Raw genomic sequence first — 27,454 nt, forward strand, 5'->3', positions numbered from 1 at the left:
GAGGGCAACCTACAAAGATGTATTTAAATTTTCCACATCATATCGCTTCAACAGAGAAGCAATACGACAACAGGAAGTGAATTTGAGTGATGTCACATAAACCGGACGTGACGTGCCCAACACATTTTTTTTTTCATCATTAAAAAAAAATGCAACAATTTGTACAAATTAAAACAGAAGAAAATAAACACATTGAAATAAAAATGCCATGGATTTAAAGTAGCCAGAACAAAATTATTATATTACATATTTCTTCTGGCGATATATTGTGTGGGAACTTTTTGAGCACTTTAAACAATTATATGATTACAATAACGCGATAATTATGATGACAATAACCATGATTTGAAACTTTCATATCGTTAATGTGACAGACTTTTCAAGTCGTCCTGCGGGTTCCAAGGACCGTCAAGGAAGGACATAGCGGCGGCACGTTTAGACTTTTTAATTTTTCAATAAAGACTGCTTTTCACCTGCTCCGTCTGCCGCTCGCTCTTCTTCCGCTTGCCTTTCTTTTTCGGGCGTCGTCGCCTCTCTCGCGCTCTCAGTCTCTCTCTCTCTCTCTGCGTCAGCTTCCCTCTGGCTCCTTCTCATCTCTGCGCGTCTCTCCCCGACGTTCAGTGCTGTCGCTCTTTTATACAGTGCGAGAGGATTACTCAATTAGCCTAAGTGCGCGATTCACGCACCTGATCTTAATTGCGGCGGCGCTCCCGGCACGCCCTTCCTCACCACTCGCTCGCCGTCCACGCCTCCTCGCCGCCATCTTTGGCCGGGCTCCGGCGTGCCCTGCCTCGCTGTTGGACTGCCGGCTCCACCTCTCCACAGTTACATTAGCTTTGCGCGAGCTATGGAAATGTTTTAATATTAATAATAATAACTAAATTAGCAGCAATAAACGAGGGTTTCATTGTTGCATATTCTGGATCGGATCTGGATTAACCAACACTGCATCTGCAATTGTGTTTATATTAGGTGTCATTTTAATTATGTCATTTATTTTCAAAACGCTGCTAAATTTAAAATATTTTTTCGGAAATTGCAGAATTTTTTCCCTGAAAGTACCAAAAAGTTGTTCCGTTCATACAGAAATGCCACAAAATATCCTTTACAGCAGATCTACAGTAATTCCATGTATGACGAGGTCATAGCCAGGCGCACATAAGTCTGCTTGGTGGAGGTAACACCTTTTTCACACCCGATAGGACTCCAGCCAAGGAGCATTATAAGAAGCTATAGCTACTAAAAAAAAAAAAAATGCTGACTCAGCCCGAGGCTCATCTCATCAAGAGACGACATCCTGCTGCCTTGGCTGGCGGAAGGCAAAAGTGCTGACCTCAGCCGCTCGCCACTCGTTTTGAGTGGGCTTGGCAGGAAGTTGCTGTTGTAGCGTGTCCTCATGTGTGTGTGTGTGTGTGACGGGCAGGTGGTGGACGAGCTGCAGAGCAGAGGCATGAGCCCGGAGGAGAGGGAGCTGGTGCACCTGCTCACCTCGCCACATATCATGGTGAGCAAACAAAACACCACCTGTGTCCGACTACAATGTTGACACGAACTTGTCCGCTCTTAGTGTGATCTTCATCTTTATGAATCTTTACGTTTGACATCGAAAGATGATGACCGTTCTAGCAAACAGGGTGGGACTTGGTAGGGATGCCTGAGGGACACCTTTTTGGCTTTGATGCTACTAATAGAAGGTTTAGTGCATCAGTGTACCTGAAGCTGCTGCGTCTGTCGCATCCTGACAGGCCCTTCTGTCCGTACACGACACCGTCGCTCAGAAGAGCTTCGATCCCGTCCTGCCGCCGCTGCCGGACGACTACGAGGACGAGTTGGAGGAGGAGTCGGTGAAGATAGTGCGTCTGGTGAAGAACAAGGAGCCTCTGGTTAGTAGCCATGGTTGCATCGAGGTGCAAATATAACACTGTTTTAGTGACTACCTCCCTGGCTGCATTGGCCCCCTAATTACATTTTATTTTGTGGTCCTCCTATAATATATATTTTTGTCATGCCCCCACAATATATATATTTTTGTGGTTGCTTCATAACAATTTTTCTGCCGTCCGCCCACATAAATGTTTTTTGTGGTCCCCTCATAACACATTTTTTAAACTAAACTTGAATTTAATTTCTCCTCTCTGAGCTGCTACCTTACCGTGGTAGAGGAGTTTGCGTGTCCCAATGATCCTAGGAGCTATGTTGTCTGGGGGTTTTCATGCCCCCTGGTAGGGTCTCCCAAGACAAACAGGTCCTAGGTGAGTGATCAGACAAAGAGCAGCTCAAAGACTTCTATGGAATTACAACGAAATGAACCCAGATTTCCCTCGCCCGGACGTGGGTCACCGGGGCCCCGCTCTGGAGCCAGGCCCGGAGTTGGGGCACGATGGCGAGCGCCTGGTGGTCGGGCCTGTTCCCATGGGGCCCGGCCGGGCACAGCCCGAAGAGGCAACGTGGGTCATCCCTCCAATGGGCTCACCACTCATAGGAGGGGCCATAGAGGTCGGGTGCATTGTGAGCTGGGCGGCAGCCGAAGGCAGGGCACTTGGCGGTCCGATCCTCGGCTACAGAAGCTAGCTCTTGGGACGTGGAACGTCACCTCACTGGGGGGGAAGGAGCCTGAGCTAGTGCGCGAGGTAGAGAAGTTCCGGCTGGATATAGTCGGACTCACCTCGACGCACAGCAAGGGCTCTGGAACCAGTTCTCTCGAGAGGGACTGGACCCTCTTCCACTCTGGCGTTGCCGGCAGTGAGAGGCGACGGGCTGGGGTGGCAATTCTGGTTGCCCCCCGGCTCAAAGCCTGTACGTTTGAGTTCAACCCAGTGGACGAGAGGGTAGCTTCCCTTCGCCTTCGGGTGGGGGGACGGGTCCTGACTGTTGTTTGTGCTTACGCACCAAACGGCAGTTCAGAGTACCCACCCTTTTTGGGTACACTCGAGGGAGTACTGGAAAGTGCTCCTCCGGGTGATTCCCTTGTCCTACTGGGAGACTTCAACGCTCATGTTGGCAACGACAGTGAAACCTGGAGAGGCGTGATTGGGAAGAATGGTCGCCCGGATCTAAACCCGAGTGGTGTTTTGTTATTGGACTTTTGTGCTCGTCACGGATTGTCCATAACAAACACCATGTTCAAACATAAGGGTGTCCATATGTGCACTTGGCACCAGGACACCCTGGGCCGCAGTTCCATGATCGACTTTGTAGTTGTGTCATCGGATTTGCGGCCTCATGTTTTGGACACTCGGGTGAAGAGAGGGGCGGAGCTTTCTACCGATCACCACCTGGTGGTGAGTTGGCTGCGATGGTGGGGGAGGATGCCGGACAGACCTGGCAGGCCCAAGCGCATTGTGAGGGTCTGCTGGGAACGTCTGGCAGAGTCTCCTGTCAGAGAGAGTTTCAATTCACACCTCCGGGAGAACTTTGAACATGTCACGAGGGAGGTGCGGGACATTGAGTCCGAGTGGACCATGTTCCGAACCTCTATTGTCGAGGCGGCTGATTGGAGCTGTGGCCGCAAGGTTGTTGGTGCCTGTCGTGGCGGTAATCCCAGAACCCGTTGGTGGACACCAGCAGTGAGGGATGCCGTCAAGCTGAAGAAGGAGTCCTATCGGGTTCTTTTGGCTCATAGGACTCCGGAGGCAGTGGACGGGTACCGACGGGCCAAGCGGTGTGCAGCTTTAGCGGTCGCGGAGACAAAAACTCGGACATGGGAAGAGTTCGGGGAAGCCATGGAAAACGACTTCCGGACGGCTTCGAAGCGATTCTGGACCACCATACGGCGCCTCAGGAAGGGGAAGCAGTGCACTATCAACACCGTGTATGGTGCGGATGGTGTTCTGCTGACTTCGACTGCGGATGTTGTGGATCGGTGGAGGGAATACTTCGAAGACCTCCTCAATCCCACCAACACGTCTTTCTTTGAGGAAGCGGTGCCTGGGGAATCTGTAGTGGACTCTCCTATTTCTGGGGCTGAGGTCGCTGAGGTAGTTAAAAAGCTCCTCGGCGGCAAGGCCCCGGGGGTGGATGAGATCCGCCCGGAGTTCCTTAAGGCTCTGGATGCTGTGGGGCTGTCTTGGTTGACAAGACTCTGCAGCATCGCGTGGACATCGGGGGCGGTACCTCTGGATTGGCAGACCGGGGTGGTGGTCCCTCTCTTTAAGAAGGGGGACCGGAGGGTGTGTTCCAACTATCGTGGGATCACACTCCTCAGCCTTCCCGGTAAGGTTTATTCAGGTGTACTGGAGAGGAGGCTTCGCCGGATAGTCGAACCTCGGATTCAGGAGGAACAGTGTGGTTTTCGTCCTGGTCGTGGAACTGTGGACCAGCTCTATACTCTCGGCAGGGTTCTTGAGGGTGCATGGGAGTTTGCCCAACCAGTCTACATGTGCTTTGTGGACTTGGAGAAGGCATTCGACCGTGTCCCTCGGGAAGTCCTGTGGGGAGTGCTCAGAGAGTATGGGGTATCGGAATGTCTTATTGTGGCAGTCCGCTCCCTGTATGATCAGTGTCAGAGCTTGGTCCGCATTGCTGGCAGTAAGTCGGACACGTTTCCAGTGAAGGTTGGACTCCGCCAAGGCTGTCCTTTGTCACCGATTCTGTTCATAACTTTTATGGACAGAATTTCTAGGCGCAGTCAAGGCGTTGAGGGGTTCCGGTTTGGTGGCCACGGGATTAGGTCTCTGCTTTTTGCAGATGATGTAGTCCTGATGGCTTCATCTGGCCGGGATCTTCAGCTCTCACTGGATCGGTTCGCAGCCGAGTGTGAAGCGACCGGAATGAGAATCAGCACCTCCAAGTCCGAGTCCATGGTTCTCGCCCGGAAAAGGGTGGAGTGCCATCTCCGGGTTGGGGAGGAGACCCTGCCCCAAGTGGAGGAGTTCAAGTACCTAGGAGTCTTGTTCACGAGTGGGGGAAGAGTGGATCGTGAGATCGACAGGCGGATCGGTGCGGCGTCTTCAGTAATGCGGACGTTGTATCGATCCGTTGTGGTGAAGAAGGAGCTGAGCCGGAAGGCAAAGCTCTCAATTTACCGGTCGATCTACGTTCCCATCCTCACCTATGGTCATGAGCTTTGGGTCATGACCGAAAGGATAAGATCACGGGTACAAGCGGCCGAAATGAGTTTCCTCCGCCGGGTGGCGGGGCTCTCCCTTAGAGATAGGGTGAGAAGCTCTGCCATCCGGGAGGAGCTCAACGTAAAGCCGCTGCTCCTCCACATCGAGAGGAGCCAGATGAGGTGGTTCGGGCATCTGGTCAGGATGCCACCCGAACGCCTCCCTAGGGATGTGTTTAGGGCACGTCCAGCTGGTAGGAGGCCACGGGGAAGACCCAGGACACGTTGGAAAGACTATGTCTCCCGGCTGGCCTGGGAACGCCTCGGGATCCCCCGGGAAGAGCTAGACGAAGTGGCTGGAGATAGGGAAGTCTGGGCTTCCCTGCTTAGGCTGCTGCCCCCGCGACCCGACCTCGGATAAGCGGAAGATGATGGATGGATGGATGGATGAATTTAATTTAACGCATGTTTTGTATACAAACTAATTAAGTAAAATAAAATACATTTAAAAAAGCATTACCATAGTGCAAAAAAATATATATATATTATTAACATAATTAAAGGCCTACTGAAATGAGATGTTCTTATTCAAACGGGGATAGCAGGTCCATTCTATGTGTCATACTTGATCATTTCGTGATATTGCCATATTTTTGCTGAAAGGATTTAGTAGAGAACATCGACGATAAAGTTCGCAACTTTTGGTCGCTAATAAAAAAGCCTTGCCTGCAGTAGCAGACGATGTGCGCGTCACGTCACGGGTTGTAGGGCTCCTCGCACCCCCACATTGTTTACAATCATAGCCACCAGCAGCAAGAGCTATTCGGACCGAGAAAGAGACAATTTTCCCATTAATTTGAGCAAGGATAAAAGATTCGTGGATGAGAAAAGTTAGAGTGAGGCACTAGAAAAAAAAAGAAAAGAAAAAGCGGCGGCAGTGGTAGTGTTTCAGATGTAATTAGACACATTTACTAGGATAATTCTGGAAAATCCCTTATTTGCTTTTTGTTTTAATAGCGTTTTAGTGAGATTGTAAAGTCATACCTGAAAGTCGGATGGCTGCGGTGAACGGCAGTGTCTCAGACAGAAGCCAATAGAGGAGCCAAGATCACAGAGACCTTTTTGACAGCTACAGGAGGAGGTCCCATAATCCACTGAAGTCTCCGGTAGGAGCTGACTTAATATCACAATTTTCCCATCCAAAAACTTGCTGGTTGACCTAGAGAAAGATGTTCGCTTGACCGCTCTGTGTTAAAGCTGCACAAAAAATAAACACCATCTGTGTCTCGGTGCTTAAGGCAGCTGCAATACATAGCTTTCCACCAACCGCATTCTTATTTATTAATTGAACAAATTGCAAAAGATTCAGCAACACAGATGTCCAAATTACTGTGTAATTATGCGATGAAAAGAGATGACTTTTAGCCGTGTGTGGTGCTGGGCTAATATGTCCCCTCCAACCCGAGACGTCACGCGTACGCGTCATCATTCCGCGACGTTTTCAACAAGAAACTCCGCGGGAAATTTAAAATTGTAATTTAGTAAACTAAAAAGGCCGTATTGGCATGTGTTGCAATGTTAATATTTCATCATTGATATATAAACTATCAGACTGCGTGGTGGGTAGTAGTGGGTTTCAGTAGGCCTTTAAAACAAATGTGTAAACCAGGGGTGTCAAACTCAAATACAGAGTGGGCCAAAATTTAAAACTGAACAAAGCCTCGGGCCAAGGTTGAACAAATTAACCTTTTAATAGGGACCCAAACAAGTTTTTTGCATTGAATATTAAACAAGCAAGGCTGAAATAGGGCAGAACAGTGGAACAGGAGTTAGTCCATCTGCCTCACAATATGAAGGTCCTGAGTAATCCTTGGTTCAATCCCGGGCTCGGGATCTTTCTGTGTGGAGTTTGCATGTTCTCCCTATGACTGCGTGGGTTCCCTCCGGGTAATTGGGGCTTCCTCCCATGGTACAGGCAGAGCTTATTTACGTAATAGTGCAAAATCAACTTTCAAAAAACATCAGTGGTATATTAAATACAATTTGATCCAAAAAATGAATGCCTCTTTTCTATTTGCAGCCTTCTGAGGTAAATATCAACATTAACTTTTTCCACAGGCTAATAAATTCGAAAATAAAATAAAAATGAGGTGGGCGGGGTTTGGTGGTAGCGGGGGGCGTATATTGTAGCGTTCTGGAAGAGTTAGTGCTGCAAGGGTTTCTGGGTATTTGTTCTTTTGTGTTTATGTTGTGTTACGGTGCGGGTGTTCTCCCAAAATGTGTTTTGTCATTCTTGTTTGGTGTGGTTTCACAGTGTGGCGCATATTTGTAACAATGTTAAAGTTGTTTATATGGCCACCCTCAGTGTGACCTGTATGGCTGTTGACCAAGTATGCGTGGCATTCGCATATGTGTGTGCGAAAGCCGCATATATTATGTGACTTGGCCAGCACACTGTTTTTATGGAGGAAAAGAGGACGTGACGACATGTTGTAGAGGACGTTAAATGCAGTGCCTTTAAGACACGCTCCCAATATTGTTGTCCGTGTGGAAATCGGGAGAATGGTTGCACAGGGAGATTTTCGAGAAGGGCACTAAACTTTGGGAGTCTCCCGGGAAAATCGGGAGGGTTGGCAAATATGAGTATTAGCGGTGAATTTGGTGTTACCGGCGGGCCAGCTCTAATGTTAATTTGATATTGCCTCAAGGGCCAAATGAAATTAAACGGCAGACCAAATTTGGCTTGCGGGCCAGAGTTTGACACCCATGGTGTAAACCTTACAGACATTTCTCTGACTCGGTTTAGTCGGACTAACGCTGCGTGCCACGAGGGGCAGTGACAATGTCTGGAGAGACTTGCCGTTATATTTTTTATCAGTGACAGAGCAGAAAAGGGCTAAGAATACATTTGCAGTAACATTTCATATGAATTGCCCTGTCATTCATTCATTGACATTTTACACGCTCCTAATAAAGCATAAAGGGGGCCACAAGGGATAGTGGGGCCCTAAGCATGTTTAGCCTTTTTACCTTTCTTCTTGCACGGACTCTAGGGCGCCACCATCAGGCGAGATGACGTGACCGGGGCCGTGATCGTGGCCCGCATCATGAGAGGAGGCGCCGCGGACAGAAGTGGTGAGTTTTGCTTCGGTACAAAAACCTGGCAAACAAAGAATGGCAAACTTATGGTCATTATTTTCGTATTAAACTGATTTACTTTGTAATCTCCTCAGTTTATTTGAGATTTTCAGTGGGCTTCCAAAAATGTGCTTATGCATATTTTATTCCTCCATCCATCCATCCATCCATCTATCCATCCATCCATCTTCTTCTGCTTATCCGAGGTCGGGTCGCGGGGGCAGCAGCCTAAGCAGGGAAGCCCAGACTTCCCTCTCCCCAGCCACTTCGTCCAGCTCTTCCCGGGGGATCCCAAGGCGTTCCCAGGCCAGCTGGGAGACATAGTCTTCCCAACGTGTCCTGGGTCTTCCCCGTGGCCTCCTACCGGTTGGACGTGCCCTAAACACCTCCTTAGGGAGGCGTTCAGGTAGCATCCTGACCAGATGCCCAAAACCACTTCATCTAGCTCCTCTCGATGTGGAGGAGCAGCAGCTTTACTTTGAGTTCGCCGGATAGCAGAGCTTCTCAACCTATCTCTAAGGGAGAGCCCCGCCACCCGGCGGAGGAAACTCATTTCGGCCACTTGTACCTGTGATCTTGTCCTTTCGGTCATAACCCAAAGCTCATGACCATACGTGAGGATGGGAACGTAAATCGACCGGTAAATTGAGGGCTTTGCCATCCGGCTCAGCTCCTTCTTCACCACAACGGATCGGTACAACGTCCGCATTACTGAAGACGCCGCACCGATCCGCCTGTCGATCTCACGATCCACTCTTCCCTCACTCGTGAACAAGAATCCTAGGTACTTGAACTCGTCCACTTGGGGTAGAGTCTCCTCCCCAACCCGTTTTATTCCTTCACTTCCATATTTTTGTCATGCTAATTCAACAGTGAGGCTATGAGTGATTTGTAACCATGGTAACGACTTTAAAGGGCCTTGTCTGACGGACTGTAATGGTCACAGACTCTACCATGACAACATGTGCTCTGTTTTGAATGGTGAGCGTCAAAGCACTGAGCACTGATCAGTTGTCAGCATCTTGCTGTGGCTTCAGCTCGCAATTATCCAAATAAATCCTTCATAGACGTTCTTTGCTCCTCCCGGCAGGTTTGGTCCACGTCGGAGATGAACTCAGGGAAGTCAACGGCGTCTCTGTGATCCACAAGAGACCGGACGAGATCAGTCAGCTGCTGGTGAGGCACCTCTAGCACGTACTGCGGTCAGTGAAGGTGCGAGGCTAATTTCTTAACATGGTTCCAAGTCTCAGTCGCAGGGATCCATCACGCTCAAGATCGTCCCTGCTGTTAAAGAGGAGGACAGACTGCGGGAGAGCAAGGTGGGTTCTCCGGGATGGACCGGGTCCACAAATGCACTACTACTATCCCCTCAAATGTGTGATGTCAGAAATGCTAATATGTAGCAACCTCGCCTCTCTACGTAAGGGGAAGGGGGGAACCTGAAGACTGGGGTCCAAACATTTGAATTACATAACTGAGGCCTTCCTTAAGGCTCCCTATTGAGTCCTCTCTCTTTTGGTACTTACACTTTTTTGTATTCTGATTTATGTAACTAAGGTAGCTTGTTTACTTCAGATGCAGTCAATTTTTAGTTATACCAGTGGTGTTCCTCAAGGTTCTCATTTTCATCATTTGGATTATTCACCTGGTGGGTTGTGAGTTCAGTTGAAAAAATCCTAAAAAGACTAGAGGGCTCCTGTTGTGTAGAGAAACCTGGACCACTTTAAACACATTGGCAGATCCTTGCTTGGACTCTAGAAAGAGGTTCCGCAGCCTCTGTAGCAGAGCCTCCAGGTTCTGTAAGAGCCTATTCCCTCAGGCCATAAAACTCTTGAACGCATCATAATAATCCCCTCAATTTCCGTCAGGTTCAAACACTGATGACATCTATTAAACAGACAAGAAGCAAAGAATCATGCAGAGACAGAGTTCAATTTGGCTCAATGAGGAGAGACGTTTGGGATTGCATGCTCAGTTACAATCTCCCACCACGCTCTAAGCTAGCAGTCCCGCGCACTCCTCTATTTATTTGGGAGGTCCCTGGTGGCATCACTGAGGCCGCATCTAAAAGGAGTGGCCACACACTTCATGCAAAGCAGCTTCCAGTACGCACAATACGTGACAGAATGTGCTGGGGCCTTGTGGTTGCCTTGTCTCTGCTTCATCTGCGTGCTGTCATTTTATCTTCATTGAGGTCCTTGAAGTCCTTGGCTGATAGCGGGTTAAAACAAAAATAACACCTGCGGCACAGGCCACCCTTCAGTCAAGAAGTTTTGTCCTTGCACAGAAAGATAAAGTACAGCTTGAGCACAATAGCTAAAAACTATAGCAACAGACTATAGGCATAAGAATTGTGTGATAACTTACACATAATTGTTCTAACAATTTCCCCCCAAAAATGGATTAACTCGTTGGATTATAAATACAATACAACATACATCCATAAACGTGGCTGCATATGTAAAAGTGCAATACATTTATCTGTACAGTAATCTATTTATTTATATCTGCACCTTATTGCTCTTTTATCCTGCACTACAACGAGCTAATGCAACACAATTTCGTTCTTATCTGTACTGTAAAGTTGAAATTTGAGTGACAATAAAGGAAGTCTAAGCCTAAGTCTAAATACAAAACACAGGGGTCCAAACTTGTGTTGTACACAACTGAGGCGTTCCTCAAGGCACCTCAAGACACACCTTAAGACCTCCCCTTTTTGGCAGTTACACTTCTTTTTGTGTTCTGATCGAGGTAACGCAGGTTTTGCCGTAGCTTGGTCACTTCACATGCAGTTGGGGTCATTTGTTCCACTTAAGCTATAAAAGTGGTGTTCCTCAAGGTTCGATCTTAGGGCCTCTCTTTTTAATCATTTGGGCTATTCAGCTGGTGGCCCGCAAGTTCAGTTCAAAAGACTTGCGTCAGATTCACATTTTTATAGCAAAATCCTAAGAACACTAGAGTGCTCCTGTTGTATAGAGGAACCTGGACCACCAGAAACACATTGGCAGATCCTTACGTTGACATTTTACCCTCGCAAGTTTGATTTAAAAAAACTTGTGAGGGACTCATATTTTCTCAGCAGATTACTAAAAACACTAAAGTTTCTGTCATAGAAATGAAGTTGGTTCTACTGAATGAACAAACAAGACTAATACTGAAAGGATAAGTCCAGCCCCTGGGTCCTTAGATTTCTAGAAAGGTGGCCCCCAAAACAATTTAAATGAATATTCCTGCCCGAGAGGGTTGGACTGTCCCGAGGTTTGGTTTCTGAGGTCTCCTTTAAAGGATTTGTCTACGTACACCATATAGATAATTCTTCTGAAGGGTTGGGTCATCAGAATTCAAACAAAGGCTTGATAAGAAGAAGCATAGGTTGGTTTTAATGTGGATGATATCCCCCCAGGTGTACGTTAGAGCCTTGTTCGACTATGTTCCCTTGGAGGACAAGGCCACTCCTTGCCAGGAGGCGGGACTCCCCTTCAAACGGGGCGACATCCTGCAGGTGGTCACCCAGGACGACTCCCCGTGGTGGCAGGCCAAGCGGGTTGGCGATAGCAACCTGCGAGCTGGGCTGGTCCCATCCAAACAGTTCCAGGAGAGGTAAGAGGAACCAGAGCCACACATGCACAGTTGTTGTCTCAGAACTCGAGGGCTACTGGTTTGGTGCCTGGATCCTCCTCCGTACGTAGTATTAGTATCTTATTAGTGGAGTACATATGCGCATATTTGCTGCTCGGCATTCAATCGGAAGAATATTATAGTGATTGGAGTATCGAAAATAGTATTTTTCTAGGGCTTTTTATGGGTGCGTCCTTTAATTGTGGTTCTACAGCTGTTGCGGAGGTCGGTAGATAATATCCTCTCTTTGTTGCATCACCGTCAACAATAAAGAGACACCTTGTTGACTGACTCATCTCTTCTTCTCTTTCCTTTTTGCTCATTGTCCTCCTGCTCGCACGTCACCAGGCGACTGGCCTACAGGATGAAAGTGGGCACACTCCCGAATCCCAAATCTCCCAAAACACCAGCCTGTGAGTTCCTGCTCGCTGTTTGCCGACCCCCACCTTCTTCCTCTGCTAACTTGTTAGGGTGACATTTACTAATTGGCACTGCGGGATGTAGTCTCTTGTGCGGGTGGAAATGTTTTAGACACAAGGGAGGTTGGGGAGGGGGGGTTGAATTAATCCCAGCCATGCTCAATCAGTCCATCTGTCCAGTGACAGATTAAGTAGATCCACATGCCTCAACAATATGCTTCTCACTTTCTAGCTGGATGTCTGCGTGCATGCAGCCAGGCAGGTGAGGGGCAGATCCATATTCAGTATTTGGGGCGAGGCCGAGGGGTTCTGTGTGGAGTGTAAGCCGTGGGTGATCCGATTACGCGACCACAGTTTAGCAACATGGCAGTCGCCCTCTCTTCTCCCACCCGGCTGGCTTTATTCCCCCCAACAGCCCAGCAGGGGCCCCAGCTTTTCCCATTAGTGACATATATAAGTCTGCTTTAATCATGTTTTTCTAAATTGTCACATTCTCCTACCCAAATTTAAAAAAAAAACATGTTTTAAAGGGGAACATTATCACTAGACCTATGTAAGCGTCAATATATACCTTGATGTTGCAGAAAAAAGACCATATATTTTTTTAACCGATTTCCGAACTCTAAATGGGTGATTTTTGGCGAATTAAACGCCTTTCTGTTTATCGGTCTTTTTGCGATGACATCAGAATGTGACATCACCGAGGTAATACAGCCGCCATTTTCATTTTCAACACATTGCAAACACCGGGTCTCAGCTCTGTTATTTTCGACTATTTTTTGGAACCATGGAGACATCATGCCTCGTCGATGTGTTGTCGGAGGGTGTAACAACACTAACAGGGAGGGATTCAAGTTGCACCACTGGCCCGAAGATGCGAAAGTGTCTGCCGCCAGACACCCATCGAATGTGCCGGAGTGTTTGCACATTTTACCGGCGATGCTAAGACAGACATGGCACAGATATGTATGGATAACCTGCAGATGCATTTGCAACGATAAAGTCAACTAAATCACAAAGGTGAGTTTTGTTGATGTTGTTGACTTATGTGCTAATCAGGCATATTTGGTCGCATTGTGACTGCCAGCTAATCGATGCTAACATGCTACTCTAATCGATGCTAACATGCTATTTACCGAGGGTGCTAAATCAGACATGGCACAGAGATGTATGGATAACCTGCAGATGCATTTGCAACTATAGTCAACGAAATCTCAAAAGTGAGTTTTGTTGATGTTGACTGCCAGCTAATCGATGCTAACATGCTACGCTAATCAATGCTAACATGCTATTTACCGGCGGTGCTAAAGCAGACATGGCACAGATATGTATGGATAACCTGCAGATGCATTTGCAACGATAAAGTCAACTAAATCACAAAGGTGAGTTTTGTTGATGTTGTTGACTTATGTGCTAATCAGGCATATTTGGTCGCGTTGTGACTGCCAGCTAATCGATGCTAACATGCTACTCTAATCGATGCTAACATGCTATTTACCGAGGGTGCTAAATCAGACATGGCACAGAGATGTATGGATAACCTGCAGATACATTTGCAACTATAGTCAACGAAATCTCAAAAGTGAGTTTTGTTGATGTTGACTGCCAGCTAATCGATGCTAACATGCTACGCTAATCAATGCTAACATGCTATTTACCGGCGGTGCTAAAGCAGACATGGCACAGATATGTATGGATAACCTGCAGATGTATTTGCAACGATAAAGTCAACTAAATCACAAAGGTGAATTTTGTTGATGTTGTTGACTTATGTGCTAATCAGGCATATTTGGTCGCGTTGTGACTGCTAGCTAATCGATGCTAACATGCTACGCTAATCGATGCTAACATGCTATGTACCGAGGGTGCTAAATCAGACATGGCACAGAGATGTATGGATAACCTGCAGATGCATTTGCAACTATAAAGTCATCGAAATCTCAAAGGTGAGTTTTGTTGATGTTGACTGCCAGCTAATCGATGCTAACATGCTACGCTAATCAATGCTAACATGCTATTTACCGGCGGTGCTAAAGCAGACATGGCACAGATATGTATGGATAACCTGCAGATGCATTTGCAACGATAAAGTCAACTAAATCACAAAGGTGAGTTTTGTTGATGTTGTTGACTTATGTGCTAATCAGGCATATTTGGTCGCGTTGTGACTGCCAGCTAATCGATGCTAAGATGCTACGCTAATCGATGCTAACATGCTATTTACCGAGGGTGCTAAATCAGACATGGCACAGAGATGTATGGATAACCTGCAGATGCATTTGCCACTATAAAGTCAACGAAATCTCAAAGGTGAGTTTTGTTGATGTTGACTGCCAGCTAATCGATGCTAACATGCTATGCTAATCAATGCTAACATGCTATTTACCGGCGGTGCTAAAGCAGACATGGCACAGAGATGTATGGATAACCTGCAGATGCGTTTGCAACTATATTACGTTTCCTTCCACCCACATTTAATGCGAAAAAAACACTTACCAATCGACGGATTTAAGTTGCTCCAGTGTCACAACATGCAAAAGTCCTGATCGTTTGGTCCGCACATTTTACCGGCGATGCTAACGCAGCTGTTCGGCCATGCTATGGCTATGAATAGCGTCAATAGCTATTCGCTCAATAGTTTAAGTTTCTTCTTCAATACATTCGTACTCCAACCATCTGTTTCAATACATGCGTAATCTGTTGAATCGCTTAAGTCGCTGAAATCCGAGTCTGAATCCGAGCTAATGTCGCTATATCTTGCTGTGGTATCTGACATTGTTTGTTTGTATTGGCAGCACTGTATGACGTCACAGGGAAATGAACAGTGTCTTGGCAGAGAGTGGAAAAAAAGGCACTTTAAGGCTTTTTTTAGGGATATTCCGGGACCGGTAAAATTTTGAAAAAAAATTAAAAAAAATACAACAAGCCACTGGGAACTGATTTTTATTATTTTTAACCCTTTTCAAATTGTGATAATGTTCCCCTTTAACGCTTTATTCTTGTCTTGCAGTTGACCAAGCGTGTGATAAGGGTGAGTAGAATCGCTTATTACACGCCACAGCCGGCATGTTTGCATGTGTGCACGTTGACTGCATCTTCACTATGCCTGCATATTGCCTAAAAAAAGGTGCTTGGACTGAGTTCCAATCAGGCTACAGGTGCTAAAGACTACACCACTTCCTCTCATCCTCCTGATTTTTAGTTCTCCCAGCCTCTGAGCCCTCAAGTTTTTTCATCTTCCCAACTATCCTTCCGTATTTGTTTTATCATTATTCCTTAAGTCCTCTTGCTCCACAAGCCCTGACCTCCTTTCTTCAAGTCCTCCACAGACCTTCCGTAACAATTCTGCCCTGTGCTGACCCACCCCTTCTTCTTGTCCCTGCTTGCCTCCCTACAGACGACTGTGACTGTGAGGGCTATTTCAATGGACAGTACATAGGTGAGAGCACACCTTCCCTATCCTCCATCACCAAAACACCCTCTCTCTGCTCTTTGACTGTCATGGCTGTTCTTGGCTGCGGTCTGCTGGTTCCCTGGATGCTTCTAGCCTGGGGTCCAAATGTTTGGCTGTAGGGTTGCCTTCTATGTCAGGGGGATGGAGGTCATAGAGGATTAGGGATGGAGTCGTGAATGTCTAATTGCGGTTTTCCACCAGGACAGTAGTGTTCACTTTGGTACGGTACAAAGTTGCCGAGGCTTTAAAAAAAATGCTGGAAGCTCTTTTGGACTCCATTTAAAGGCCTACTGAAATGAGATAGCAGGTCCTTTCTATGTGTCATACTTGATCATTTCGCGATATTGCCATATTTTTGCTGAAAGGACATCGACGATAAAGTTTGCAACTTTTGGTCGCTAATAAAAAAGCCTTGCCTGTACCGTAAGTAGCAGATGATGACGTCACCCGTGTGAGGGCTCCTCACATCCTCACCTTGTTTATAATGGGAGCCTCCAACAAAAAGAGCTATTTGGACCGAAAAAACGACAATTTCGCCATTAATTTGAGCGAGGATGAAAGATTTGTGGCTGAGGTAATTGATAAGGATTCAGATGTTTTTAGACACATTTACTGGGATAACTCTGGGAAATCCCTTATCTTTCTATTGTGTTGCTAGTGTTTTAGTGAGTTAAATAGTACCTGATAGTCGGAGGGGTGTTTCCACGGGTGTCTTGACGCCAGTCTCTGAGGGAATTAGTCAAAGCAGCTGCAGCACGACAGAAGCTCAGCTGATCCCTGGTAAGAGGCGACTTATTTCCACAATTTTCTCACTGACAAAATTGTGGAAAGGGAGCTTCTGGTTGTGGCTCGGAAGAAACAACAAGGCTTGGGGAAAGCAGGGCGTGTAGACAAGAAGTAACATGGGTCTCGGGGCGCTGGAATAGCAGCACCCTAAGACCCATGTTAAGGTATGCGGTCAGGCCTACGCTTGACTCAGGGAGATGGACGTCCCTGCCATGCATAGTCCCTTAGGACTCTTTCCATTAACACAACATCAATAACACCGGGGTTGGAATGTGGGTACAGTATGGATCCTTTAGCTGGCTGCAGGGGGCGGCAGGGAGACGTCCCTGTCGCTGCTCCACCACCCAGAGATGTTCCGGGATTGAAGGAGCGAAACATCCGTGAAGGGTGGCTCCCGGCTGATGACCCTGCAGCCAGCACCACATGGCACTGTCCGAGGTGCGTCAGGCAGTAATGCCCTGCAAGTGTTGACTTGTGCTTACATCCACAATTTTCTCACCGAAAACTGCCGGTCGACATGAAGTCGTGATCCATGTTCGCTTGACCGCTCTGATCCATAGTAAAGCTTCACCTCCGGGAATTTTAAATAAGGAAACACCATGTGTTTGTGTGGCTAAAGGCTAAATCTTTCCAGCAACATCATTCTTATTTATAGTCTCCATTATTAATTGAACAAATTGCAAAATATTCAGCAACACAGATGTCCAAAATTCTGTGTAATTGCGCGATGAAAAGAAACGACTTTCAGCCGCAAGTGGTCCCCTCCAACTCAAGACGTCACGCGCACGCGTCATAAATCCCCGACGTTTTCAACAAGAAACTCTGCGGGAAATTTGAAATTGTAATTTAGTAAACTAAACCGGCCGTATTGGCATGTGTTGCAATGTTAATATTTCATCATTGATGTATAAACTATCAGACTGCGTGGTCAGTAGTAGTGGGTTTCAGTAGGCCTTTAAGTTGTACTCAGGGAAAAGAGAATGGAAATAGGGTCTTCACCTTCTCTTTTTTGGAAAGGGGGCCTCAATGAGTCTGTTAGAGGAAGTTTATGAAGGGAAACACTCGCAATAAGTTTAGGTTTTTAGAATTGATGGTTGAATATAAAGTTGAAAGTCAGCATGGAGAGTGGCAGTGAAGTCCAAGATCATGAAGAGAATAGGCGCTAAAAGTTGAAACTGGTTTAGCTCTCTGGACATTGGACATGTTCTCAAGAAGACTTAGACAGGGTGACCAATTACCATATTGACCTAAATAAAAGACAGTATTTCTTCGTTAACAAAAAGTCTAAGAAAAAGGGGTCCTATATTCAGAGTGGTTCTATATGCAGGGTCAGTATGGTAACGTTTCGACAGCTAGACTTGCCATAAAGTGCTGGACTTTACCAATAGTCTGTGTTCAATCCCTCAGCCAAACATGACCCATCTGCTCCTCTTGCTGGAATGCTCACATTGGGAATCCAAACACAGCAGCTAACTTCACCTCGTAACTCAACAACAACAACAACAACAACATGATGGCGATCCACCACATTCCGCGCTCTGCTTGAAGCCGTACAGCACCCTCCTCCATCCCCCTCACACCTGCCTGCATCTACCCTTTCCCCCTGACCCATAACCCCCACGAGGGCCCCGCTGCGTTGGACGCATTGCGCACTCCAAGCGTGCACGTCTGCTGCTCGTTCACCTGGGTTTCGCACGTGTGAGCCTGAGTCGTGTGCCGCTCTAACACCACTTGCAGTCTCTCCCAAGTGTAAAGCAGTGGCGCCCTCCTGTGGCCAGGTGTTTTCCTGGGAGTTTTATTCAGGTACAGTGGCCGGCTCGTTCCCTCGGGGGTAGTCCATCGTGGCAAGGCGCCTCAGCACTGTAGCCTGTGCATGTGTCGCCATAGACAACACGGAAATTAAGCCAATAGTTTTTGCATACCGGGATCAAAGTTCAGTGTAAACAAACATGGTCATTCAAAAAATACCAGTGAGAAAATGTACTTTTATTGGCTTTAATGCATGAACATCAACGGTTGGCCTGAGTTTTCCATTAAGATCAAGTTTTGATACCTTTACGCATTCATCTGATTCCTTTTAAACATTTGCTAGTCGCGTTAAAAGACATGAAGTACCATCCTTCTGTCCTCTTACCATATTTGAATCTTTTCTACGCCTGTCATCCAAAACCACCACAGCCGGTCTACGGAGGAGCTTCCGTTTGAGTCGAAAAGATCGACATGGGTCCTCCAGCAACGGTTCCGATTCTGGGGACTCAGACTTCCTGACCTACGAGGAAGTGACCCGCTACCAACAACGGCCCAATGAGAGGCCCCGACTGGTGGTTCTGATTGGTAAGAAAAGTACAAAGTGTTACTTCACAGGGTAATACGTAGTGATGTTATAACAGAGAACCAAAAATATCTTTCACAGCATGGGGCGTTAGAAAGGATGATAAAATAATTGATATAGACTCAATCAATGTAGCATGAGCTAAGTCACAGGACTAATGTCACCAGCATGAGTGTTAGTTGAAAGCTAACAAGCCAATGAGAAGACTACGAACCAAAACACAGAACAAACTACGACTATAATTGACTATAATCAAGCGATGAGGTGACATATTGACCTGAATCTCATCAAGCGAATCATAACTGATTGAACTACAAACCCCGTTTCCATATGAGTTGGGAAATTGTGTGAGATGTAAATATAAACAGAATACAATGACTTGCATATCCTTTTCAACCCATATTCAGTTGAATGCACTACAAAGACAAGATATTTGAAGTTCGAACTCATAAACTTTATTTTTTTGCAAATAATAATTCACTTAGATTTTCATGGCTGCAACACGTGCCAAAGTAGTTGGGAAAGGGCATGTTCACCACTGTGTTACATCACCTTTTCTTTTAACAACACTCAATAAACGTTTGGGAACTGAGGAAACTAATTGTTGAAGCTTTGGAAAGTGGAATTCTTTCCCATTCTTGTTTTATGTAGAGTTTCAGTTGTTCAACAGTAATGGGTCTCCGCTGTCGTATTTTACGCTTCATAATGCGCCACACATTTTTGATGGGAGACAGGTCTGAACTGCAGGCGGGCCAGGAAAGTAACCGCACTCTTTTTTTATGAAGCCACGCTGTTGTAACACATGCTGAAAGTGGCTTGGCAGTGTCTTGCTGAAATAAGCAGGGGCGTCCATGAAAAAGACGGCAATTAGATGGCAGCATATGTTGTTCTAAAACCTGTATGTACCTTTCAGCATTAATGGTACATTCACAGATGTGTAAGTTACCCATGCCTTGGGCACTAATGCACCCCCATACCATCACAGATGCTGGCTTTTAAACTTTGCGTCGATAACAGTCTGGATGGTTCGCTTCCCCTTTGGTCCGGATGACATGATGTCGAATATTTCCAAAAACAATTTGAAATGTGGACTCGTCAGACCACAGAACACTTTTCCACTTTGCATCAGTCCATCTTCGATGATCTCGGGTCCAAAGAAGCCGGCGGCGTTTCTGGATGTTGTTGATAAATGGCTTTCGCTTTGCATAGTAGAGCTTTAACTTGCACTTACAGATGTAGTGACCAACTGTATTTAGTGACAGTGTTTTTTTGAAGTGTTCCTGAGCCCATGTGGTGATATCCTTTAGAGATTGATGTCGGTTTTTGATACAGTGCCGTCTGAGGGATCGAAGGTCACGGTCATTCAATGTTGGTTTCCGGCCATGCCGCTTATATGGAGTGATTTCTCCAGATTCTCTGAACCTTTTGATGATATTATGGACCGTAGATGTTGAAATCCCTAAATTTCTTGCAATTGCACTTTGAGAAACGTTGTTCTTAAACTTTTTGACTATTTGCTCATGCAGTTTTGGACAAAGGGGTGTACCTTGCCCCATTCTTATGAAAGACTGAGCATTTTTTGGGAAGCTGTTTTTATACCCAATCATGGCACCCACCTGTTCCCAATTAGCCTGAACACCTGTGGGATGTTCCAAATAAGTGTTTGATGACTATTCCTCAACTTTATCAGTATTTATTGCCACCTTTCCCAACTTCTTTGTCACGCATTCTAAAGTTAATGATTATTTGCACAAAAAAAAGTTTATCAGTTTGAACATCAAATATGTTGTCTTTGTAGCATATTCAACTGAATATGGGTTGAAAATGATTTGCAAATCATTGTATTTCATTTATATTTACATCCAACACAATTTCCCAACTCATATGGAAACAGGGTTTTTACTTATGAGAAGAACTGATGTATTTAGATGTAAACCTCGAAATAAGACAACCAAACAAAACAACGTTCTGTATTTAGGTCAATATATTGATTAGTTAGACTGCCCAGCTTCACATTTTACACACCATAATAAAGTTGTCATCTTCTTGATTAGTTCAGTTGAGTTGTTCCTGTTCAGATGTGCTTCAGTCCACAGATCTGTTCTGTGGTTCTTTCTGCACTTGTTGTTTCAATCAATCAATCAATCAATCAATCAATCAATCAATCAATCAATCAAAGTTTACTCATATAGCCCTAAATCACAAGTGTCTCAAAGGGCTGCACAAGCCAGGACTGATGTCATGATGGATGTTGTGTGTGTGGGAAATGACTTGTATTTTGTACCCCTAAAGGTTCTCTTGGGGCCCGAATTAATGAACTCAAGCAGCGGGTGATTGCAGAGAACCCACATCGCTACGCGGTGGCGGTTCCACGTAAGTCTTTGAAACTTCGAAGACTTTAAAGATTCTGAAGAAGATACTGAATAATTGAGATACTGTTTCTCTCACACCCGGATCTCTGGGGAAAATTTCCAAATCCCACATGATCCCACATCAAGATCATTTTAAGATGGCGTTATCTTAAAATACTCATTTGTGGTTCTGCAGACACCACCAGGCCCAAGAAAGCTCACGAGAAGGAAGGAGTGGAGTATCACTTTGTCACCAAGCAGCAGTTTGATGCGGACGTCCTCAACAACAAGTGAGTCCCTCCTACTTTGGACTGTGGACTCAAGAGGTTTTGCTAAACATTTGGCGGGTTCTCCTTCAGGTTCATAGAACACGGGGAGTACAAGGAGAACCAGTATGGCACCAGCATTGAGGCCATCCGCTCAGTGCAGGCCAAGAACAAGATGTGTGTCGTAGATGTTCAGCCTGAGGTATCAGTGAAGAACCATGGTCATCCTATTAGTGCAACCACCTGGGATCGCTTGTTCTTATCCTTTCATGAATTTACAGGCCTTGAAGAGGCTGAGGACAGCGGAGTTTAAGCCTTACGTCGTCTTCGTTAAACCAAAGGTCCCCGACAGCAGAAGGCGACGCACCACCGCCGCCAGCTCGCCAGGAGGGGCGGAACAAGGCCGAGTCACAGTGAGTTGAGGCTTTTCATCTTTGCAAGCAAAAAAGTTTTTGTTCCAGAAAGTCAGATTCCTTTAGACTTCTAGTGATAATGTCGTCCCAAGTGATGCTTGAACTTCCAGGAATTCATTTAGTAGAACTGTTGGAAGGATCAGTCCATGATAGTAGAGGTAGAATCCATAGTTACTGAACCCTTTGGTAGAAATTTAAGTAGTTCAGGGGATAGCTTTGAACTTGCAATAATTCATTTAGTAGAACTGTTGGAAGGATCAGTCCATGATAGTAGAGGTAGAATCCATAGTTACTGAACCCTTTGGTAGGAATTTAAGTAGTTCAGGGGATTGCTTTGAATTTCCAGGAATTCATTTAGTAGAACTGTTGGAAGGATCAGTCCATGATAGTAGAGGTAGAATCCATAGTTACTGAACCCTTTGGTAGGAATTTAAGTAGTTCAGGGGATAGCCTTGAACTTGCAATAATTCATTTAGTAGAACTGTTGGAAGGATCAGTCCATGATAGCAGAGGTAGAATCCATAGTTACTGAACCCTTTGGTAGGAATTTAAGTAGTTCAGGGGATTGCCTTGAATTTCCTGGAATACATTTAGTAGAACTGTTGCAAGGATCAGTCCATGATAGTAGAGGTAGAATCAGTAGTTACTGACCCCTTGGTAGGATTTTAAGTAGTTCAGGGGATTGTCTTGAACTTGCAGGAATTCATTTAGTAGAACTGTTGGAAGGATTAGTCCATGATTGTAGAGGTAGAATCCATAGTTACTGAAACCTTTGGTAGAAATTTAAGTAGTTCAGGGGATAGCCTAGAACTTGCAAGAATTCATTTGGTAGAACTGTTGGAAGGATCAGTCCATGATAGTAGAGGTAGAATCCGTAGTTACTGAACCCTTTGGTAGGTTTTTAAGTAGTCCCGGGGATTCTAAAAGACAGATTGCGGTGCAAGTGCGCTGATGTTTACCTCAACAGGATGAAGACCTACAGGAGATGCGTCAGTCGGCCAACCAGATGGATCAACAGTACGGACACCTGGTGGACCGGGTCCTGATCAAGGAGGACTCGGCCAGCGCCTGCACGGAGCTGAGGAGTATCCTGGAGAGACTGGAGCGGGAATCTTTCTGGGTTCCTGTCAGCTGGGTTCGGACCTAAAACCTTAAATACAGACGCATCAGGCAATATGCCAATCGACGAATCCGGGACTCCAAGGTAAACCAAGAACAGACAGAAGAGGATCGGAGGATCATCTTCCACTTCTCTGGTCCGCTTCAGCGGGAGGATCACTCAGTCAGCCTCACCGTGACTCCGCCCTGATGGGAGTCCACCTCGTAGCATGTTTTGACTTCATGACATCACAGAATGCTTCCTGGACAAAAAAACAAAACAAACGATACTCGACAGAATGTGAGAAGTTTATTTTTCCAAAAAGTGCATGACGGCAGCTTGTTTATGTAAATAATGAACATGTGACTCCTGGTGTGCCAACGGATCATCTCGTAGCACTTTGTTGCAACCTGTTTACCTTCCATCCCCTTGAAGCCTGTACCTGTTCTTCTCTGTCACATTCTACTCCAACACACGCTTGTCGGCTTATAGCCGCATGCTAACTGCTGACTGAAGTAAAACTTGTTTTTTTTTTTAGCTAAATATCAAGCCAAGAATGACGACTATTGTAGGAGTATTTTGATTAGAAAAACCTGTTTCCTATTTTAAAGACTTGAAAACAATCTTCCTCCATGACGTCCACTTATTTAATTCCAAGCACCTTCAAGATACATGAAAACGATAACTTATGGCTGCGATGAAACTGCTGCAGAAATGAACAAAAACCTGACATGCTGCAATAATTCATATTTTAGCTTGGTATGATAACTCCGGGAAAAAAAATGTCACCTTGACTACTTTTGTTTTCGTCTTTTTTCACGTGCTGTACAACCCACTAAAGGAATTTGTAAGTGTCATGTAAAAAGTGCCATAATAAAAACAAGACTGAAGCTCATTAAGGTTGCCGTTTCGTAGACATAGAAAAATGAAAAGAACATAAAAATAAAGAGGAAGAAAAAAATAACTCCAACAGTTATAAGCAGATTTGTATCCAACTTTTAGGAAATGTCAGAAATGGGATAAAAAAAAACAACAAGTCATTACATTTTGGGGCATGTCTGGATAGTTTCTACGACATTACGTTTCAATTTTCAACCTGTGTGTGTGTATGTCATACTTGCCAACCCTCCCAGATTTTCCGGGAGACTCCCGAAATTCAGCGCCTCTCCCGAAAACCTCCTGGGACAAATTTTCTCCCGAAAAGCTTCCGAAATTCAGGGGGAGCTAGAGGCCACGCCCCCTCCAGCTCCATGAGAACCTGACTCAGCAATGTTGTGACCCTCTTAAACAGGACAATACTGCCATCTACTGTACATAGAATAGAATACATACTTGCCAATCCTCCCGGATTTTCATGAACGGTCAGCAAAGCACAAAGTGTCCGCAGCGCAGCAGCATTCACAACCCAATTTAATGGGCCACCTCGCAAAATGGAGACCCGATGGTGTAACTTATCCTGAGACAAAGATGGCTATGCTGATAGCTGGAAGCAACATCCGGTTCTCATTTGCAGATGTCTACAACAAATCCGTGAAGGATATGTTCCAGGATTCGGAGATCGCTCGCCAATACGCAAATGGCAGAACAAAGGTTACTCAAATAGTGAAAGGTAAGTTGTAACGATGTGTCACTTCATTTCTGTTAGTTTTTTGTGTTTTTGTATTTACTTCCGGTTCAGTGCTCTTATTTTGTTGTATTTCCTGTTTTTATTCACGGAGCACTATTTTTCTCTTTTCGTTGATTGGCAGCGGTTCACACCTGCTGTCAATCACACTAGTGTCTATTTATGTTTCACTCGAGCACTCCTCAGTGCTCGATGATAATATTATGTTGAGAACGTTTATCTGCACGACTGCTTTATGTTTGCTTTTGTTATTTTCTTTTGTGTATTAAATTCATCTTACCTCCACGCAACTCTCCTGGATTCTTGCATACTCGGGGACACACAACTGCAGCCATGCGACATCCCAACAGTATCATCGAGCCAGAAGAAAGTGTCCTCGCGAGAATCCCTGTCGGCAATCCTCAGCCGACGTTCTGGACCGCACAATTCCTGGAGGACTTGAAGGCCAGGTTTGTGCGGTCCCAGCCTACAGACGCGGACCCTCTCCCCGCGGCAACGCCACCGGCTTCGGCTCTCCGACCGGCGCGTCCCCCGCCGCCATCTTTCCTCTCGGCTCAACGACTGGCTACGGCTCTCCGACCAGCACGTCCGCCACTTCCTGCATGCCTCGCGGCTCCCGCGGCAACGCTACCGGCTACGGCTCTCCGACCGGCGCGTCCTCCGCCGCCATCCTTCCTCTCGGCAACGCTGCCGGCTACGGCTCACCGACCAGCGCGCCCGCCTCCTCCTTCACGTCTCGCGGCTCCTGCGGCTCCGTCGCCGACTGCGGCTCTCCGACCGGCACGTCCGCCGCCGCCATCCTTCCCGTCGTCTGCTGAGCTGCTTCTCCCTGCTCCTACGCAGCTTCCAGCGGCTGCTCCCCGGCTGCTCTTTTTGCCAGCTCCCGCTCTCTTTTCTGGTCCGCCGAGAGCTCCAGTGGAGCCCACAGTGAGGTCGCTTTTGTCCTCCTGCTGGGACTTGGCACGGGACGTGTCTTCGTCCCTCCTCCTGGTCCCCTCCCGCCCGTCCCTGGTTTTCGCACCGGGGGACTCCGACGAGCAGGCACGTTTTCCCGCATGTGTGAACGGTGTCTGGCAGCCACCTAGTGGAGGGGGGCCCACTATACACTGCGGTGCAGCCAGGCACACAACGCCGGCTCCACGCCTAGCCCCAACGCCGGCTCCACGCCGAGCCCCAACGCCGGCTCCACGCCGAGCCCCAACGCCGGCTCCACGCCGAGCCCCAACGCCGGCTCCACGCCGAGCCCCAACGCCGGCTCCACGCCGAGCCCCAACGCCGGCTCCACGCCGAGCCCCAACGCCGGCTCCACGCCGAGCCCCAACGCCGGCTCCACGCCGAGCCCCAACGCCGGCTCCACGCCGAGCCCCAACGCCGGCTCCACGCCGAGCCCCAACGCCGGCTCCACGCCGAGCCCCAACGCCGCCAAGAGCAGCACCACGCCGGGCTTCGTCACCGCCGGCATCCGCTATTCCTCGGCCAGCATTTGCTGCTCCTCGCCCGGCGTCATCTGCCGCTTTCACGCCGCCGATGACATCTGCAACAATCACGCCGCCGATGACATCTGCAACAATCACGCCGCCGATGACGCCTGCCGCTTCAACGCCGCCGATGACGTCTGTTGCTTCCACGCCGTTGATGACGTCTGCCGCTTTCACGCCGCCGATGACGTCTGCCGTTTTCACGCCGCCGATGACGTCTGCCGCTTTCACGCCGCCGATGACGTCTGCCGCTTTCACGCCGCCGATGACGTCTGCCGCTTTCACGCCGCCGATGACGTCTGCCGCTTTCACGCCGCCGATGACGTCTGCCGCTTTCACGCCGCCGATGACGCCTGCCGCTTTCACGCCGCCGATGACGTCTGCCGCTTTCACGCCGCCGATGACGTCTGCCGCTTTCACGCCGCCGATGACGTCTGCCGCTTTCACGCCGCCGATGACGTCTGCCGCTTTCACGCCGCCGATGACATCTGCCACTTCCACGCCGTTGATGACGCCTGCGGTTTCCACGCCGCCGGTTACGTCTTCTGCTTCCCGGCCTGCTTCAGCGCGCCCGCTTCTACGTCGGCCGTGGATGTGGCCGTGCCCTGCGCACTCTCCTCTTTTTCGGCCAGTGATTTGGCCGTTCCCTGGCCGCCCGCCTCGCCAGTTCCAGCGGCGCTCTACGCGGCGCCGCCACCTGACTTTCCCTCGCTGGCTGCGGGGACACGAGGTTTGGCAACCCTCCACCAAATCCTCCCTCCACCCTCCCTTACATTTTGGACTTTTTTCCATTTTTTTTTCTTTCCCAGGGAACATCTGGTATCTGTTCCTTGAGGGGGAGGTCCTGTAACGATGTGTCACTTCATTTCTGTTAGTTTTTTGTGTTTTTGTATTTACTTCCGGTTCAGTGCTCTTATTTTGTTGTATTTCCTGTTTTTATTCACGGAGCACTATTTTTCTCTTTTCGTTGATTGGCAGCGGTTCACACCTGCTGTCAATCACACTAGTGTCTATTTATGTTTCACTCGAGCACTCCTCAGTGCTCGATGATAATATTATGTTGAGAACGTTTATCTGCACGACTGCTTTATGTTTGCTTTTGTTATTTTCTTTTGTGTATTAAATTCATCTTACCTCCACGCAACTCTCCTGGATTCTTGCATACTCGGGGACACACAACTGCAGCCATGCGACATCCCAACATAAGTGTTTTTTTTTTTTTTTTAGTAACCAGCAAGCACAGTACAGTTAGTAGAAAAACTGAGTTTTTATTACTGTATATTTGATAGGTGCCGTCGGAAATTTAACTGTTTCTTTTATTTATATATATAATAAAATATATATAGCTAGAATTCACTGAAAGTCAAGTATTTCATGTACATATATATATATTTATGTATATATATGTATGAAATACTCGAGTTGGTGA

General features: G+C 47.0%; 1 protein-coding gene across 4 annotated transcripts in view; it reads left to right on the forward strand.

The window, feature by feature from the left end:
* Nucleotides 1-23,818, forward strand: part of mpp3a (MAGUK p55 scaffold protein 3a) — a 42,358-nt gene extending 18,540 nt beyond the window's left edge. Inside the window, exons 5-20 of one of the 4 annotated variants that reach the window (XM_061905478.1) lie at nucleotides 1,424-1,504; nucleotides 1,746-1,883; nucleotides 8,101-8,182; nucleotides 9,276-9,361; nucleotides 9,430-9,504; nucleotides 11,589-11,785; nucleotides 12,152-12,216; nucleotides 15,233-15,253; nucleotides 15,620-15,661; nucleotides 18,200-18,265; nucleotides 18,641-18,796; nucleotides 21,087-21,167; nucleotides 21,342-21,435; nucleotides 21,505-21,613; nucleotides 21,693-21,824; nucleotides 22,792-23,818. In XM_061905478.1, the coding sequence (XP_061761462.1) occupies nucleotides 1,424-1,504; nucleotides 1,746-1,883; nucleotides 8,101-8,182; nucleotides 9,276-9,361; nucleotides 9,430-9,504; nucleotides 11,589-11,785; nucleotides 12,152-12,216; nucleotides 15,233-15,253; nucleotides 15,620-15,661; nucleotides 18,200-18,265; nucleotides 18,641-18,796; nucleotides 21,087-21,167; nucleotides 21,342-21,435; nucleotides 21,505-21,613; nucleotides 21,693-21,824; nucleotides 22,792-22,971 (1,605 nt within the window). In that variant the 3' untranslated portion in view covers nucleotides 22,972-23,818. The remainder of the gene's footprint in view (nucleotides 1-1,423; nucleotides 1,505-1,745; nucleotides 1,884-8,100; nucleotides 8,183-9,275; nucleotides 9,362-9,429; nucleotides 9,505-11,588; nucleotides 11,786-12,151; nucleotides 12,217-15,232; nucleotides 15,254-15,619; nucleotides 15,662-18,199; nucleotides 18,266-18,640; nucleotides 18,797-21,086; nucleotides 21,168-21,341; nucleotides 21,436-21,504; nucleotides 21,614-21,692; nucleotides 21,825-22,791) is intronic. The other 3 variants (XM_061905480.1, XM_061905479.1, XM_061905481.1) reach the window with 3 other exon arrangements.
* Nucleotides 23,819-27,454: the final 3,636 nt, after the last annotated feature.

The sequence above is a fragment of the Nerophis ophidion genome, linkage group LG07, assembly GCF_033978795.1.
Source record: "Nerophis ophidion isolate RoL-2023_Sa linkage group LG07, RoL_Noph_v1.0, whole genome shotgun sequence".
Classification (NCBI taxonomy): Eukaryota; Metazoa; Chordata; class Actinopteri; order Syngnathiformes; family Syngnathidae; genus Nerophis; species Nerophis ophidion.